Below are 18307 nucleotides of genomic sequence, written 5' to 3'. Positions count from 1 at the left end.
AATCAACATCAATATATTCAAAAATCGATTAATTTAGCATCGATTTTTTTTTCGTACATCGCCCATCCCTAGTATGAGATGTTTTAATTGTAAAGAATTCGGTCATATCGCAGCAAACTGCCGAAAGAAAAATATTAGCGAAATAAAAAATATGATTGATATTTCTAGACCGAATCGCAAACGTTTTAAGAATGTAAAGATTAACAATATAAATTTGATGGCTATAATAGATACTGGTAGTGATTTGTCATTGATACGTGAAGAGCAGTACGTGAAATTGGGATCTCCGAATTTAACGCGTCGAGAAATTATGTTTCGCGGAATAGGCGCGGAAAATTATAAGACTATCGGTTAATTCAATATAGAAATTGAAATTGATGGTGAATGTTTCAATAAGTCTGTCAGTTGTGCCGAATAACTTAATGCGTTATGATTTGCTTCTTGGAACTGATTTTCTCGATAGAGTAAATTTATACGTTGAAGAAGGAAAAAGTACGATTCGAAAACCACGTTCGGAGACTCAGATTTCGAACGATCTTCTTGAAATATTCGAAATCGATTGTGTTAGCGATAATAGCGATATTGATTTGACGTGCGTACCCACCGAACATGGAGGCATTATAGCAGATTTAATTAGTACCCAGACAGCACACATGTCCAAAAGATATCTAAAAGACTACTTAAAGACGTCTTAAAGTCCTTTAGACGTCTTTAAGACGTCTTTTGGCCTTTTTGTGCTGTATGGGTAATTATAATCCGAACAAAAAGCGCGAAGTAAAGTTTGAGATGACTATAGTTCTTAGAGACAACGAACCGGTATATCAGAGACCTAGACGATTGTCACCTGCGGCGAAAGAAAAGGTAAATTCACATGTGAACGAATGGTTGGCTGAGGGTATTATTCAGCCGTCGCTTTCGGAATATGCGAGTTCGGTAGTGTTAGTTAAAAAGAAAACGGGTGAAACGAAACTATGTATCGATAGACAGCTTAATAAGAAGGTAATAAAAGATCGATTTCCTTTACCGTTAATCGATGATCAGTTGGACGCACTACAGGGAGCTACAATATTTAGCACTATCGATTTAAAAAACGGATTTTTCCACGTACTTATAGAGAAAGATAGTAGAAAGTACACCTCGTTTGTAGTGCCGGATGGACAATATGAATTTCTTTATGCTCCTTTCGGTTTGTGTAATTCACCCGCAGTGTTTCAAAAATTCATAAATCAGATATTTAAAGATCTAATTAGAAACGGTTTAGTTCTCACATACGTGGACGATGTAATCATCCCGTCTTTAAATTTTGAGAAGGCATTAATAAATCTTAGAGAGACTCTGTGTGTTGCCGAGAGTTACGGGTTGAATATAAATTGGAAAAAGTGTAAATTTTTACAGACTAAAATCCAATTTTTAGGCCATATTATTGAAAACAGCACGATACGTCCAATCGAAACTAAAACTGAAGCTGTAATGAAATTTGCGCAGCCCGAAAACGTAAAGCAAGTACAGAGTTTTTTGGGGTTAGCCGGATATTTTCGCAAAGAGTGATGGCAAATTTAGCCCATTTTTTGGACCTCAAATTTCGAACTTTTTTTCATGCCAAATAATACTATTAGATGAAACATTAATCTCAGTAAAATTTCAAGATGAGCATAGGCACGATTCCGGAGATACAAGGGGGTAAAAGTGATGATTTCCAGTCAGGGTATATCGCATAAGGAAAAATACGTGGCTGAAGTTCATGTAATATTGAGGATATATTCTATCGAATGGATTCATTGTTTAGAGAATGAACGATCTACTATTCACCGTTATGAGGGGAGGCGTGCTTTATAAAGCACCCTGAAAGATAGAGTCTCGCTACATGACGCATTGACAAGTTCTCTCGTAGTTGAAATACTGTACTATCACATGAAGTATATTCCAAGAATCTATCTACATACTATTCTAATGTATTCTATTCTATTCTTGCTTGTTTGTTTTCCATTTTTTTGTTTGCCGATACTTTGTTTTACGATACTTTAACTTGTGTCATATAAGCGCTCGGTCTATTTTTATATATATCTATGGTTTCTCGCTACTTTTCTCTTGTTTCATCTTAATTTTTTCTACATTCTCTTGTCTCTTCAGGTATATTTTTTCATATCTTGACGATCGTTTCTTCAATAAGACAATGCCTTTCACTAAATGTTTAGGCTGTAATGACCAAAAAAGATCGAAAAATGATAAGTTTTTTCCTATCAAAGACACATCAAATTCGTTGATGATGGTTAAAAATTTGCGGAAAAATAATCCAAAGAAACGGAAATTAGAAGAATTGAATCCCATTCCATTACAGAGCAAAATATGTAAAAACTGTTACGAAAGTAATCAGTCAAAAATCATCTTAAGATCCCAGAAAACTAAGGTCATATTTCAATCCGGCATAAAAATCCATAAGAAATGGTATGTTTCACTTCGTTATATATATTTTATTCCTTGGTATGGATACTTCAAGAGTTTCGTGTACTTTCATGGATTATGGAGAAATCATCACTTTCAACCCTTTATATCTCCGGAACCGCGCTTATGCTCATCTTAAAATTTCTCTGGGATTAATGTTCCATCATACAGTACTATTTGCATACATAATACATAAAAAAAAGTTTGAAATTCGAAGTCCAAAAAATGGGCTAAAAAACAGGTCTTTTTGTCACTTTTTCACTCTTTATCAGAAATTATGCCGTAATAGCTAGACCGTTGAGTGATTTGTTGAAAACGAATGTGAAATTTGAGTTCGGCAGAAAAGAAAGGGAAGCCTTTAATCGATTAAAACTTATATTAAGCACTAAGCCGGTATTGAAATTGTATAAACAAAAAGCAGAAACGGAATTGCACACAGATGCCTCTATGTACGGTTACGGCGCTATATTATTTCAGAAATGCGACGAGGATAATGCGTTACATCCGATATATTACGCGAGTAGTAAGACGACCGAGGCTGAGATGAAATACACGAGTTATGAGCTAGAAACTTTAGCTTATAATTAAAGCACTACGAAAATTTAGAATTTTTATTAGGAAACACTTTTAAAATTGTAACTGATTGTCAAGCGTTCTCGTTAACAATGAATAAAAAAGATTTATGTGTTCGCGTTGCTAGATGGGCTTTATTACTCGAGGAGTTTGACTATATTATTGTACATCGGCCAGGCAAAAACATGATACATGTGGATACACTGAGCCGATATCCGTTACCAAGTAATTTATTGATAGATGAATCAGAGGACAGTATTATCATGAGAATTCGAAAAGCTCAACAAATGGATGCGAACATAAGAAGTATTTATTTACAAGCGGACAAAGGAGAACGTGATGGTTATATTGCGAGAAAACGGCTTATTATTTAAGGAGAACAATAGCGATTTACAGCTAGTAGTACCAAAGTGTTTACAATCTCAGATAGCTCGGCAGGTTCACGAAAACGGTCACTTTGCGAAAAGTGACCGTTTTCGTGAACCTGCCGAGCTATCGAAAAGACGGAAGCTATCGAAAAAACGGAGCGGTCGAAAAGACGGAAGCGTTAATAAAGCGAAATTATTGGTTTCCAAATATGCGAAATACGATTGAAAAAAATCATTCGAAACTGCATAAATTGTATTTTGTCGAATAGAAAGACAGGCAAATTAGATGGCTACTTGAATCCTATACCCAAGGGCAATGTACCTCTCTCGAAACTTATCATGTCGATCATCTTGGACCACTATCGTCGACTAAAAAAAGATACCATTATATTTTTGTAATTGTCGACGCGTTGTCTAAATTCGTATGGTTGTTAGGAACGCGATCAACCGGTTCTCATCGGAAGTTTTGGATAAATTAAGTAAATTAGCTAATATTTTTGGTAAATTAGCTAATATTTTTATATTTAATCCGAAAAGAATTATCTCGGATAGGGGAACCGCTTTTACATCGAATGAGTTTCGTGAGTATTGTCAAAGCGAGAATATTCAACATGTACTTGTTACTACAGGTGTTCCGCGAGCAAACGGTCAGGTAGAAAGAATAAACCGAACATTGATACCGATTATAACTAAGTTAGCGGCTCCAAAACGAGAGGAATGGCATAAGTATTTAAATCGAACACAGCAATATTTAAATGCAGTACCAAGTCGCAGTACCGGTAAAACTCCATTTGAATTAATGTTTCGGAACGCACATAAGATTGAAAGAAAATCCCGAAATTAGAAAAATAATCGAAAGCGAATGGGAAGTGGCATTCCATGAGGATCGAAATGAACTGAGAGAACAAGCGCGGAAATAATGCGTACTCAAGAAGAAAATAAACGTAGTTATAATAAACATCGGAAGAAAGCGAAACAGTATTGTGAGGATGATTTGGTAGCTATTAAAAGAACGCAATTGGGTGCAAGCTTGAAGTGTGCCGCTTAATTCTTAGAACCGTACCAAATAATTAAAGCATTACGTAATGATAGATATGTAGTTAGAAGAGTAGGTGATCACGAAGGACCAATCGAAACCTCGACATCTGCCGATTATATCAAACCTTGGCTGGAAACAGCCGATTCATTTGAAGATTCTGACAGCGAGAACGAAATCTGAGGACAAATTGTTTTATTCAAGACGGCCGAGTGTGGAATCGGTGAAAGTTGTGTCGACGATCAGTATTTATTTAATAAGACCTAGTTAGCTTGACGTGTAACAAGAGCTTATTTTGATAGCAGCTTGATACAAGGACATTTACCAGCGATCGAAGCTTCCAGATGTCTTCATGACTCGGCAAAATTGCGGTATATATATGACACCTCGAGAAGGACCAGAATCAGAATCAGAATCCGAATCAGAGAGTAGACGGAATACAGTTCGCAGATATAGAATATAATAAATTTGCTTTTCTATTATAATTTGACGTATCTCTGATCGTTTCTGGCTCCTGAGCCTGCTTTCCTAAGTTCTTCCGGAATTATCTCCATTAATTATAAAAATTCTTTTCCTACAATAATATTTACCATCAGGTTGTTCCGCTGGTGCAGGATGCCTCTCCCAGACCTCCTTCTCCTCTCATGTTGTTGGCGCGCGATACTTTTAACGACACTCCCGCACTCGCGAGCGATATTTTTATATCGCTATTTTCGTTATTTTACGCGCGATACTGAACGGCACTCCCGCACTATTTCGATGCGATTAAAAATTTTATATTTGATCGCGCGACGTATATACTTAATATGTACTTTTAACGGCACTCCCGGTTTCGGTACGAGCGAAATTCCCATTTCACTTACAAGAATCCACTTCGAGTCAATAGGTTGGAAATGCAACGATACAACGAGCAAAAATTAAGCCCAAATCGGAAAGAAGACGAAACGATTGATGGAAATAGAGGAAAATGAAGTTCATCAACTCCTTTTCGTTTCTCGATTCAGCGACTTCGCCCCGATATTTTGCTCGTCTACATCTCTTCAGGCGAGTAAAGAGGGTTTATAGAATTCTCAAAAATGAGAATCTATAGCTTGGTAAATGCACCAAATAAATATATATGCATATGCCTCGTTCTCTTTTAAATTTTTGCGTACAATTAAAGAATTTTTAGGCATTACCATCCGCTGTGGCTCTTAATCGCTAGTTTTCTTGTCGTGTTGTTTAAAACTATATGTGTAAAAGTTATTTATAACACTCACAATAGAAAATAAATCTTGAATAAGAGTCTCAAAAAATGGAAAATATATCTCGCAATATCTTCATTTTTCAAAAAAATTTTTTACTATCCGAACTTTCCATTCTCTTTCTTTCAATATATATAATATTATTGTAAGTCCAAGCATGTGTCTTATAATGCTCTCATGCAACATTAAATTATCCGTATTATTTAAAATATTTGAATACATTCAAATATACAGGGTGGGCCATTTTAAGTGATCCACTCAAATATTTCGGAAAATAATGAAAAATCAAAAAAATGTTTCAGATAAAAGTTGTATGGCTTGAAGGGAGCCATCAGATAGTGGCAATGATTTGACCTTGGAGAGTCATTTGAAGATGACGGTAACCTTCAATTTCTTAAATGGAACTCCCTATTTTTTATTACATATTCGTGTAGCTTATCTCGAGAGCTTTCCAAAACACTATAATAAAGTATTTCTTCATTGAGTACTTTTCGAGTTATGAGGCTTGAAATCATTTCTTAATTTTGTATAAACCGTAAAATATTCATTTTTCGATTATCTTGCTTTAATACTTTTATGTACAAAATAATGAGAGAAATCAATTGGTGTAAAAAAAACACATAGTTGTTTCAAAGAAAAAATATGTAATTGTTAATTGCAAATTACATATTTTTTCTTAAAAATAACTATTTGTTTTCTTTACACCAATTGATTCCTCTCATTATTTTGTACATAAAAGTATTAAAGCAAGATAATCGAAAAATGAATATTTTACTAGATATTTTACGGTTTATACAAAATTAAAAAATGATTTCAAGCCTCATAACTCGAAAAGTACTAAATGAAGAAATACTTTATTATAGTGTTTTGGAAAGCTCTCGAGATAAGCTACACGAATATGTAATAAAAAATAGGGAGTTCCATTTAAGAAATTGAAGGTTACCTTTACGTCATCTTCAAATGACTCTCCAAGGTCAAATCATTGCCACTATCTGATGGCCCCCTTCAAGCCATACAACTTTTATCTGAAACATTTTTTTGATTTTTTATTATTTTCCGAAATATTTGAGTGGATCACTTAAAATGGCCCACCCTGTATATTTATTTGATGTTGATAGCATCATCAATTTATAAATTATATTATAATACATATTTTGCTTCGCATATTTTTATTGTCGAATATTTTTCTAAACACGATTACGATTAATATCGAAACGATTAGTATTGATTTGATATAATTATTAATAATTAATAATTAATTTATGATAAACGACATGAAAATGTATCGCAATGATATAATTAATGATTGCAATTCGATAAATCTTTATCGAATCGCAATCATTAATTACTGTGAATAAAAATTGAAAAAGGGAACATAAAAGGGGATAAAGAAATCAATTTTATTATGATCTTTCGATTATTGATATTTATTATAATAATTTCTCTAACGATACTTATTAAAGTTAAATAAATTTCGACCAATGCTTTAAATTTTCTTAATCGGCAATCACTCATAGAATATTTCAACGACGTTTTATTACTTGTGATCATTCGCACAGTAACCTTGAACAATAAAGTAGTGACGTTTCATATATTATCAAATTCTCTCTCTACATACTTAATCTTGGCGATATAAACAATACCGCGGTAATGTTTCTGACCTACGATCATTCCCTCAGTGGCCTTCGAGCAATGAGATAATGATGTGAGACGTTCCATATATTATCAAATTCTTTCTCTAACAATTATTTTGAACGTTACTTCATATAATAGATTTTCTCTTATCTTTTATATTTTTATTTATCGTTTATATTTGCGAATTAACATTTATTAGTATAATTTGTTAGTATATTACAAAATTAATTATATATTATTTAATTATATATAATTATATATTATTATATATAAAATTATATATAATATAATATAACTCTCCCATGGGGTACACCTTGTCGTGGTGGGAGGGCTTAGTACTTGGACGGTGCCTTGAGGTTTATCTTAAATTTTTCAATTTATGATAAATCTTAAGGTACCTGAATAGGAAGCTAAGTACCCTTTCGCGTCGTCGGTGCTGTCAACGAAGATGTGCCGCGGACGGCAAGCGCTTCGTCAACGCGTCGGGTTTTCGCGTTGTAATATTCTCGCGTCGTCGCGTTTTCGCGGAACTTTTGGACTTTTTCATATAAAATCCCCATAATTTCATTTATTGTCACGAGTCTCTACTTCCGATGCCAGTTAACTGGGATGTTCGAGTTTGCACACGTTGGTATGCAACGTACACTTTTGCTTCGTGTTTCGTCAAGTGATTCGGCTCGAATTAGTTAGAACTTGATCAATTGCTCGGAATGGTCGTCAATGGGTCCTTTCTCTTTGCTCGTCTACAGCCACACGCACTGCGTGTGTTAACCCTGTCGAGGAGTCGAGTGGATTCCCCTAGGCACAATTTTTGCTCGGTAAAAGAGGTTGCCTCCCCATTTTCTAAATTGCAAAATATTAAGCATTTAAAAAATGTGGGTATCCTCTTCTTTTGCCGTCCACCAGCCTGGTGTAGGATATAGCAACCGCGGGTTTGCATAATATATCCGGGCGGAGCACCTGAAATCGTGCTTAGCGGGTCCATGTTCGATACGAGATAGGATAATTATGAGCGAAAAGGAGTTGGTGAACTTCATTTTCCTCTATTTCCATCAATCGTTTCGTCTTCTTTCCGGTTTGGGCTTAATTTTTGCTCGTTGTATCGTTGCATTTCCAACCTACTGACTCTTGTGGATTTTTGTAAGTAAAATGTGATTTTCGCTCGTAACGAAACCGGGAGTGCCGTTAAAAGTATATATATATTAAGTATATACGTCGCGCGATCAAATATAAAATTTTTAATCGCAATAGTGCGGGAGTGCCGTTCAGTATTGCGCGTAAAATAACGAAAATAGCGATATAAAAATATCGCTCGCGAGTGCAGGAGTGTCGTTAAAAGTATCGCGCGCCAACAACATGAGAAGAGAAGGAGGCCTGGGAGAGGCATTTTACATCGGCGAAGCAACCTGATGGTGAATATTTATTATTTATATATTAATTGTATTTTATATTTTATAATTTTATATATTAAATCGTTAACTTGTTATAAACGAATAATAATTCGATCTTATTACTTAAAGAGAAAGATTTTTATAAAAGTCATATGAAATTTTCTATTTAAGATACAATTTCAAAAATTTATAAAATTTTTTCATACGCGTTTTTCTGCTTATTATTTTACACATCAGATATAAAATTCAGCGCGATATAAATTTTTTAAACATTAATTGCATTTTGTGAGTATTATTATAAATGAATTTTATATTTGTATGTTACAGACAACTAGCTTCGATAACAATAATTGCTCTGTTGCGCATCAGTGCTGGTGAGTGAAAACAACTTTTATTTAATTTTAAGATAACGGATTCGTAGAGATTGCAGATGTAGATGTAGATGTAAATTGTAGATTGTAGATAAATCCGTTGCCTTAAAATGGATGAGCTAGGATGAATTAAATTAAATAAATTAAATTAAATATTTAAATTGAATTAATTAAATTAAATAATTTTAATAAGTTCTTTCGAACTTATGCTTTACATGTATTGCAATAATATATTGAAATATTAATTAAAAAAAGAAGAGATCAAGAAAAGATATTTTGTAAAAATTTTGTCTAATTTATTAAATAAAGGACACCCATTAACAATTATTAATTTTATCAATTTTTAATGTTAATTTATTTTTATAATACACACTTATTTTCTAATTGCTGATAGCTCATCCATCGTAGAATTTGTTTGTAGCTACTGTTTTTAAATTTTACTTTAACTTAATATAAAACCAAATGATTAATTAATTAAATAATTTATAATATGATAAATACACACATTAATTTTATATTTTATTATAAAATATAATTTATAGAAATTTGTAGAAATTTGTAGTAATTTGGTTTTATTTCAGTTAAAATAAAGTTATATTCAATATTTAACGAACGATCGATAAATGATCGCTAAATGAGAGTAAATATTTCACGCTCTTTTGCTGGTAATTATCCGGCAAAAGAAGGAGTAATTATCTCCTTCTTCGATCTCTGATTAGAGATCGAGAAAGAAAGTGGCCAGAATTAACGAAAGGTAGATTCAACTGGCCTGAAGAATACGGTTAGGGCATGCGATTAGGATACGCGATTAGGGCACGTGACTAAAATATATACATGATTAGGTGAGGCGATGATTAGAGATAGGTTCCTCCAATCTCGAATAATTTTAGTTAATCAGGAAGTAGGGTTGTTAAGGCTATTAAGTAAAATTATTAGAATTTTTTTATTAATATTAGGGTTGTTAGGGCTATTAAAATTATTAGAATCCTTTAATAGTAGAGTTGTTAGGGCTATTAATTAAGATTCATTCTTTCTTTTAATATTTCAATAATCCTAGTGGTAAATTAAAATGATTTTCATTAGTTGAATTTATTCATAAGTTGAATTTATTTTTAAAAACAATCTAAAAATAAATATAACATGTTTTAAAAGTGAAATTTAAATTATCAAAATTATCTTCAGAAATATTAAAGAAATTGTATAATTATTAATGTTCAGGAAATCTTACCATGTTATATTTTATTTTAAAACTTAAACATATATGTGTATTAAATCAAATATAATATTAAATCCAAATGTTAATGCTATTAATATCAAATTATTATATCGATTAAATATTCGAATAAATGGAATATTATTATTTGACATTGATAGCATCATAAATTTATAAACTGTAAATTGTAAATTATAAATAGTTATAATTGTAATTATAATTATAAAAAAGGTATACATATCACAATCGGATATTCCGAATATTATCGATTTATTTATTCATCGCGTTTTCTCGGGAATTTTAAATCGCGATTTATCTTATAATTTAATTGTTGACTTATACATTGAAGCTTTGTTTATCTTTTCACGTCTTTGAATATTGTTTTTAATAGTTCGTGCAAAATGCTGGTAGTACAAATATTTTTTTCTATAATTTAAAAGACAATCGATAACTTTATTAATGATTGTTTTAAACGTGATTCTTTACATTATTTAAATCTTATTAAACTCTACAATTACATCGATTATTAGAGAGACTTTGAAAATCATTCGTTCCGTTATTCTATTAAACGTGGCCACTACGCGATTTTTAATTATATTTTAAAGCTTATAGAGCTCATTTCATCTTATTCAGCTAATCATGCGCGAAATAGGATATGTATTTTATTCTCAATCAATGAAATTCGTATAAAGTCGCGTATTAATCGCACATAAATCGGACAGTGTATTTTATGTTCATAAACAATACGGATCACAAATGTTTGCTAAAATATCTTCGTCTGTCATCATTTGTGTGATACTAATTATATCGCAACCCGTGTCTATTGATAGTTTCGATAATCATATTATAAACATTATGTTTCCTAATTGAATATTCCGATTATTGTCGATTTATTTATTTGTCGCGTTTTCTCGTGAATTTTAAATCGCGATTTATTTAGTAATTTAATTGTTGATTTTGAAGTTTATTCTATCTTTTGATTTTGAATATTTCCTTGATAATCTATATAATATTTGAATATTTGAATATTTCCTTGATAATCTATACAAAATGCGTCAGTAAATACTTTCTTTTACTCAAAGAAACGATCAATAATTTTATTAATGACTCTTTTGATCATGATTATTTACGTTATATAAAACTTATTAAATTCTATTATTGCATATCTATTTTTAATAATAAATACATAATTAATCTTCGCTGATCAGTCTCGTCTGGACTATGTAAAAATTTTTAGTAAATTTTATATTATATGTATATTTTGGATATTTTTGTGTAATAAATTATTCCATGTAATAAATTATTTTGTATTAAATTTCAAATTATATTTTATATTAAATTTGTATTATATTTTGTCATATATTTTGTAATATGTATTTAGCATAAAAATATTATGCATAAAAATATTATGTTGGTATGAAAATTATAATAAAAATATATAAAAATAATGTTAGTGATATTAAAATGGAACACACAAATTCTTTATATTTTATATAAAGGAAGAGACTTAAAATATTTTGCAAACATCTATATTTTTCTAGTCTTAATTAAAAACTTCGGAAGAATCAGTGATTAATTTGACAAATTCTATACATGTATTTATAATTAAATTTTTAAATAATTAAAAAAATGATTGATAGATATCAAAGATCAGTTTACTGCTAATTAAGAAGATTTATAGAAATACGGTTAAATATGTTTTTATCTCACAGCAGGTATTTTGTGTTTTGTAAATAAAAAGATATAAATATGACAATTAATATAGAAAAATATTTATTTCATCTTTGAATATTACACTATCTTTCGCGATTGAATCATTTATTTACTATTACATACATAAAAATATCTTGTTATACACTTATACAGCACCGATGCTACTGACATTTCATGCACATAGCACGGAACAAAACCAGAAATTGTGCACATTATATATTACCCTATGAGAACATTTATGGACTTTGGCTTTGTAGTTCATGTTCACGTTTTCAATATCCATAGAGGAAGTATCGCTTTCAGAGATCATCTAAAAGCAGGCCATGACATCTCTCAGTCTTCTCTCTGTCCTAAATCTCATTTCCATTCTCAAATTTCAGCCATGGACCTATATTGTAGGTATGAAATCGATTGTATTTCATTTATAGATTTATTGTAGTGCGATCATTTTTGTTTGTTACTTTATAATTAATTTTTAATTAATGATTTAGTAATTAATAATAAATAATTTTTTTCTTTTTTTAATCAATCGTATTTTGTTTTTGTAGAGTTTTGTAGTAAAGCTAAAAAGTTTTGTAGTTTCTCTTTAAATTGTTTATAATTAATAAATATGTTTGTTAAATTGTGTATTTAATCGACAATCAATCAACGATAACTGCCGCCCTTTGGTTGTTGGGTTGGAGGGATTTGATAATTATATTGATTTAAGAGGTCGATAAATAAAAATATAATTTTATATTTATTTTCTTTTTAGTAATCCAGGAGATGAGAAAAAAGGATATAAGGAGATCTCTTTAAAAGAAAATCAAGATTAAGTTAATTTAGTTGACAGTACTACAAAAGATTTCACTAGTCACTTATTATCTTATCGACCAGATCGATGAGATCTCTTCCCTGGTCAGCAAGTGTCATTTAAATTCATAGAAGAGAGAAAAAGTCTAGTAAAATATTTATGACACGAATATTTCAAGATCTTTTGCCTTTGCTATAAGTTTATAACTGGTATTAAGATGTATCGCGCAAATGTAAGTACAATTTTCTTCATGAAGAACATTATTAACATTTTACATTGAATACTGAGATTAGTAGAATATGATAGATTTGTGAAACATATGCTTTGTAGCAAAATGGTCAGCCGCAGAGAGGAGACGTTACAGACAGACTTTGTCAGAATTGTCACAGTCAAGGAAGGCAGATTAGCTCTACAAGTCAAATGACAATCTCAGAGCAGTTTAGACAATCATGGCTCACAGCTATAATTGGCTCCATTATGTTTGCCACTGGATTGTGTCTTCTATTTTGGAATGAGGTTTGCAAATAACATACTTCTATAACATTCAAAAACTTGATTTTTTATTCTTTCTTTTCTTTTAGGGAAGGGCAGTGAAAGTGGCACATTCTTTAGATGAGGCTTTACGCAATGTAATTGTGCTTCCTAATTCAATGGTACTGTCACCTGAATATGAAGGACGCTTGATACATCTGTCGGGGCCTTTGATGGTTTTTGAACCATTAATTGAGCCAGATTACGGAGTTGTTATGTCCAGCGTGAAATTAAAAAGAAGAGTTCAGATGTATCAGTGGGTTGAAATTGAGGAAGAGCAAAGGTAACATAAATAATATAGGATAATAATTAGCGTGGTTGAAAATAAAAATTTTGTCAATGGATTGCATACAGGGTGTCCCAAAAGCCGGACCGGCCGAATATTTCATAAACTATGCACTTTAGAAAGAAATGTTTCAAACAAAAGTTGAAATGTTGAATATGTATGGCTTGAAGGGGACCATCAGATAATGGCAATGATTTAACATGGGAGAGTCATTTGAAAGTCACGTGAAGATCACCGTCAATTTCTTAAATGAAACTCCATATTTTTTATTAAATATTCTAGGAGCTTATGTCGAGAGCTTTCCAAAATATACTATAATTAAATTAGTTTTCATTAAGTACTTTCCGAATTATGAGGCTTGAAATCATTTCTTAATTTTACATAAACCGTAAAATATCTTGTACAATATTCATTTTTCGATTATCTTACCTTAATACTTTTATGTACAAAATAAGAGAGGAATCACTTGGTGTAAAGAAAAAACATAGTTGTTTTTAAGAAAAAAATATATAATTTGCAATTAACAATTACATATTTCTTTTTAAAACAACTGTGTTTTCTTTACACCAATTGATTCCCCTTATTATTTTGTACATAAAAGTATTAAGGTAAGATAATCGAAAAATGAATATTTTACTAGATATTTTATGGTTTATGCAAAATTAAGAAATGATTTCAAGTCTCATAACTCGAAAAGTACTCAATGAAGAAATACTTTATTATAGTGTTTTGGAAAGCTCTCGAGATAAGCTGCACGAATATGTAATAAAAAGTAGGGAGTTCCATTTAAGACATTGAAGGTGACCTTTACGTTACCTTCAAATGACTCTCCAAAGTCAAATCATTGCCACTATCTGATGGCTCCCTTCAAGCCATACAACTTTTGTCTGAAACATTTCTTTCTAAAGTGCATAGTTTATGAAATATCCGGTCCGGAACTTTTGGGACACCCTGTATATGAAATAAACATTAACATTACTTAACATAAATATTAACGTTGTTTATTAAAATATGTTAAAAGTTGAATCTTTCAACTTTTAGTTTTGGTGGAATAGCAGAAGATGAAAAGCATTATTATTACACGACAGAATGGAAGGATAAACTTATAGATTCGGATCATTTCTATATTCGTACTGGTCATCATAATCCAAAGGAAATACCAATCAAGAGCCAAATACAGATCGCGGACGAAGTGAGGATTGGCGCGTTTGTTCTCAGCATGGAATTGAAGAAGAAATTTAGTGACTTTGTAGAGATTACCAGTGACGAGAGACCAGAGCGAAAGGACATTAAGATGCATTCTGGATTATATTATCATAGCGCAGATTTATGGAATCCACAAGTATGTTATTTAAAAAGTTTTTTTTAATTATAAAAGAAAACAAAATGAAGATACATATGATTAATAATCAATAGTGAAGATTTTAAAGAAAAACTGGAAATTTTTTCTAAAAAAAAATATATATATACAGGGTGGCTCCGAACATTCCAGCCAGACTTTGAGATCTTATAGGAAATTTAATTCTGAACAAAAAATTTCCTATAAACATGGACCGAAAAATGCTTCCTTAAGAAGTTATCGCTCAAAAACCTCTGATGAAGGAAGAGCAAAAGGTGAAAAGAAAATGAAACAAAAAAAAAATGAAACTAAATAAATTTCTTGAAAAACGTCTTCATTATCTAAAACGTATTCATTTTCTACTATTACGTGCTATTACTAAAATATTAGTAAAAAAAAAAATTATTTTTATAAAGGAAAAAGATTTTTATTTTTTATTTTTATCGTTTTTTTCAAGAAATTTATTACCTTGTTCAGATTTAAATTTCCTATAAGATCTCAAAGTCTGACTGGAACGTTCGGGACCATCCTGTATATACAGGGTGCTCTAGACCATCCGTACACCCCTTTTCTTTCAAAAACTAAGCTTTTTAGAGAAAAACGTTTTCGACAAAAATTGTATAGTTTTGAGGGGAACATAAGATGGTGTCATTGGTTTGACCTTGGATGGTATCGTTAAGGTCAGGTCAAGGACACCTTTAATTTCTTAAATGGAACCACCTATTTTTTATTGCATATTCTTATAGCTTATGTCGAGAGCTTTCCAAAACACTATAATAAAGTATAATAATGTATTTTTTCATTGAGTATTTTTCGAGTTATGAGGCTTGAAATAATTTTTCAATTTTACATAAACCATAAAATATCTAGTAAAATATTCACTTTTTTATTATCTTACCTTAATATTTTTATGTACAAAATAATGAGAGGAATCAATTGGTGTAAAGAAAACACACAGTTGTTTTTAAGAAAAAATATGTAATTGTTAATTGTAAATTACATATTTTTTCTTCGGAACAATTATGTGTTTGTGGATTGGAGTGCTTCGAGGATTGGAAAAAGCGCTGGCACAAGTGTATAATATCTGAGGGGGATTACTTTGAAGGGGACAAAATAGATATTGATGAATAAATAAATATTTTTCGAGAAAAATAAAAAATCACCTTTTTTTTTTTGAACACACCTCGTATATATATATATATGTATATATATATATATATATATATTTTTTTTTTTTTTTCTTTTTTTTTTTCTCAATTTTTAGTTCATATAATTTTTTTTCCATACTGAAATATCTACATATCAATTCGTATTTTTTCTTAAAAAACATTTACATTGGTTACCTTTTTTTTGTTGTTAAATTATTATATACATTTTAAACTTCATTGTTTGTAGGTGGGTGATATCAGAATACAATTCTCCTATGCAGGAAAAAGTGGTGACATTTACTCGGTGGTTGGCTTGCTAGAGAAAGATACTATCAAGCCATATTACACATCCCATGGTGAAGAGATCTTACTTCAACGAAAACATAAAATATCAGTGGATCAAATGTTTCATTTAGAGCATGTAAACAATTACTGGCGTACTTGGACCATTAGGTAATGTTTGATAAAAATAAGTAAAAATATCAGAATTAATTCTTTTGTAACATCATTTTAAATTATAATTAAATTAATTCTAATTAACAATACAACTTTTCTTTATATGTATGTGATTCAGTTATATTAAGGCATTATACATATATATACATATATATATATATATATATATATATTATACACACACACACACACACACATATATATTTTAGTATTTGGAAATCTGGTAGTGAATTTAAACTAGGAGTCAAATTTTAGAAGTCAAATCAAGTTGAATTTAATTTTTTTGAATGGAAACTCCCATTTTCTATTGCATATTCTTGTAATTTATCTCCAGATCTTTTCAAAACATTATTATAATAAAATATCTTTTCATTAAATACTTTTCGAATTATGAAGCTTGAGATAGTTTTTTAATTTTACATAAACTATAAAATATGTCGTAAAATATTCATTTTTCGATGATCTTACGTCAATATTTTATAAGATATTTTATAAGATATTTTATATAAAATTACGAAATTATTTTAAGCTTTATAAATCGGAAAATACTTAATGAAAAGATATTTTATTATAATATTTTGAAAAGATTTGAAGATAAATTACAAAAATATATAATAGAAAATGAGGATGTTCATTAAAAAAATCAAGTTAACCTTGATTTGATCTCTAAATATGACCCAAGTTGAAAGTCACCATCAGATGCCCATTTTCAAATCCTAAAACTTTTGTATTTAATATCTTTTTCCAAAAATGGCATCCCTTCAAGTTAATCTGAGATACCCATCTTTCTGATACACCATGTGTATATATATATATATATATATATATATATATACACATGGTATATATATATATATATATACGTATATATATATATATATATATATATATATATGATGTTATATATATATATATATATATATATATATATATATATAACATCATGCTTTAAATTAAATTATATAATTAAAAAATATATAATTATTGTATAAAGTATTTTCCGTTGTACTATACATATATTATAAAACATTAATGATTGTTCTTGTTATAGAGGACTTGGTTGGTTGGTCTTGTTTGTGGCAGCAACATGTTTAGCAAATATACTAAAAACCATTATATTAAATTCGACTTTCCTTTGCGGAATAATAGCAGTCGAATCTTTGACTATATCAGTTTCCATGTCCATCAGTTTGCTGGTGATCGGCTTCGCTTGGGTATGGTATCGACCGGTAATCGGTCTCTGTTTAGCATTAACGTCTGTTCTGCCATTTATTTACTCGACAATGACATCAGGATCTTCATCTCAACAGCGTGATAATTATAGAAGGCTGTAAATCATACTTCTTCTTTCTGTATCTTTTATATTTTATAGCACCAAAGTATTGTATGTTGTAATCTTTTGAATGCTTTTCCTAATTAATCATTTTCTGATGCTGTTTTATAACATGTCTTCCAAGAAAGCATATTCTAATTAATTTATATATATAATTTTCTAATAATATATTTTTTCATTACAACATATAACAAATAATAATTTTTTAGAATGAATTATTGCACACAAAAATCCTAAAACAAAATAACAAGATGTGTGACCAGATAGTATATTCGTTTTATTTGTAGATATTAACTGATTTTACATTTAATTATCAATACAAAGTTAGTTTTACGATATTTTTCATGGATGTTTGCTAATTTATTTGAACCTCTCTAGTCTCTAGATTTTTAATCATTTAGAATAAATATTTCAACTATTATTTTTAAGCAATAT

General features: G+C 30.2%; 1 protein-coding gene across 2 annotated transcripts; it reads left to right on the top strand.

Annotated features, from left to right (window-relative positions):
• The first annotated feature begins 12188 nt into the window (after window positions 1–12188).
• Window positions 12189–18015, top strand: LOC105258395 (transmembrane protein 43 homolog). Of its 2 annotated transcripts, none has more exons than XM_025406168.1 (7): window positions 12189–12385; window positions 12741–13011; window positions 13110–13295; window positions 13361–13593; window positions 14638–14938; window positions 16331–16536; window positions 17591–18015. In XM_025406168.1, exons 2-7 carry the CDS (start codon window positions 12997–12999, stop codon window positions 17871–17873), a joined length of 1224 nt encoding a protein of 407 aa, XP_025261953.1. In that variant the 5' UTR covers window positions 12189–12385; window positions 12741–12996; the 3' UTR covers window positions 17874–18015. The 2 variants fall into 2 exon arrangements, with proteins under 2 accessions (XP_025261953.1, XP_025261954.1); XM_025406169.1 differs by lacking the exon at window positions 12189–12385 and adding an exon at window positions 12641–12662.
• Window positions 18016–18307: the final 292 nt, after the last annotated feature.

This window comes from Camponotus floridanus, unplaced genomic scaffold, assembly GCF_003227725.1.
Source record: "Camponotus floridanus strain SB8 unplaced genomic scaffold, Cflo_v7.5 scaffold134, whole genome shotgun sequence".
NCBI classification, from domain to species: Eukaryota; Metazoa; Arthropoda; class Insecta; order Hymenoptera; family Formicidae; genus Camponotus; species Camponotus floridanus.
This window is presented reverse-complemented; position numbering and strand designations above follow the sequence as displayed.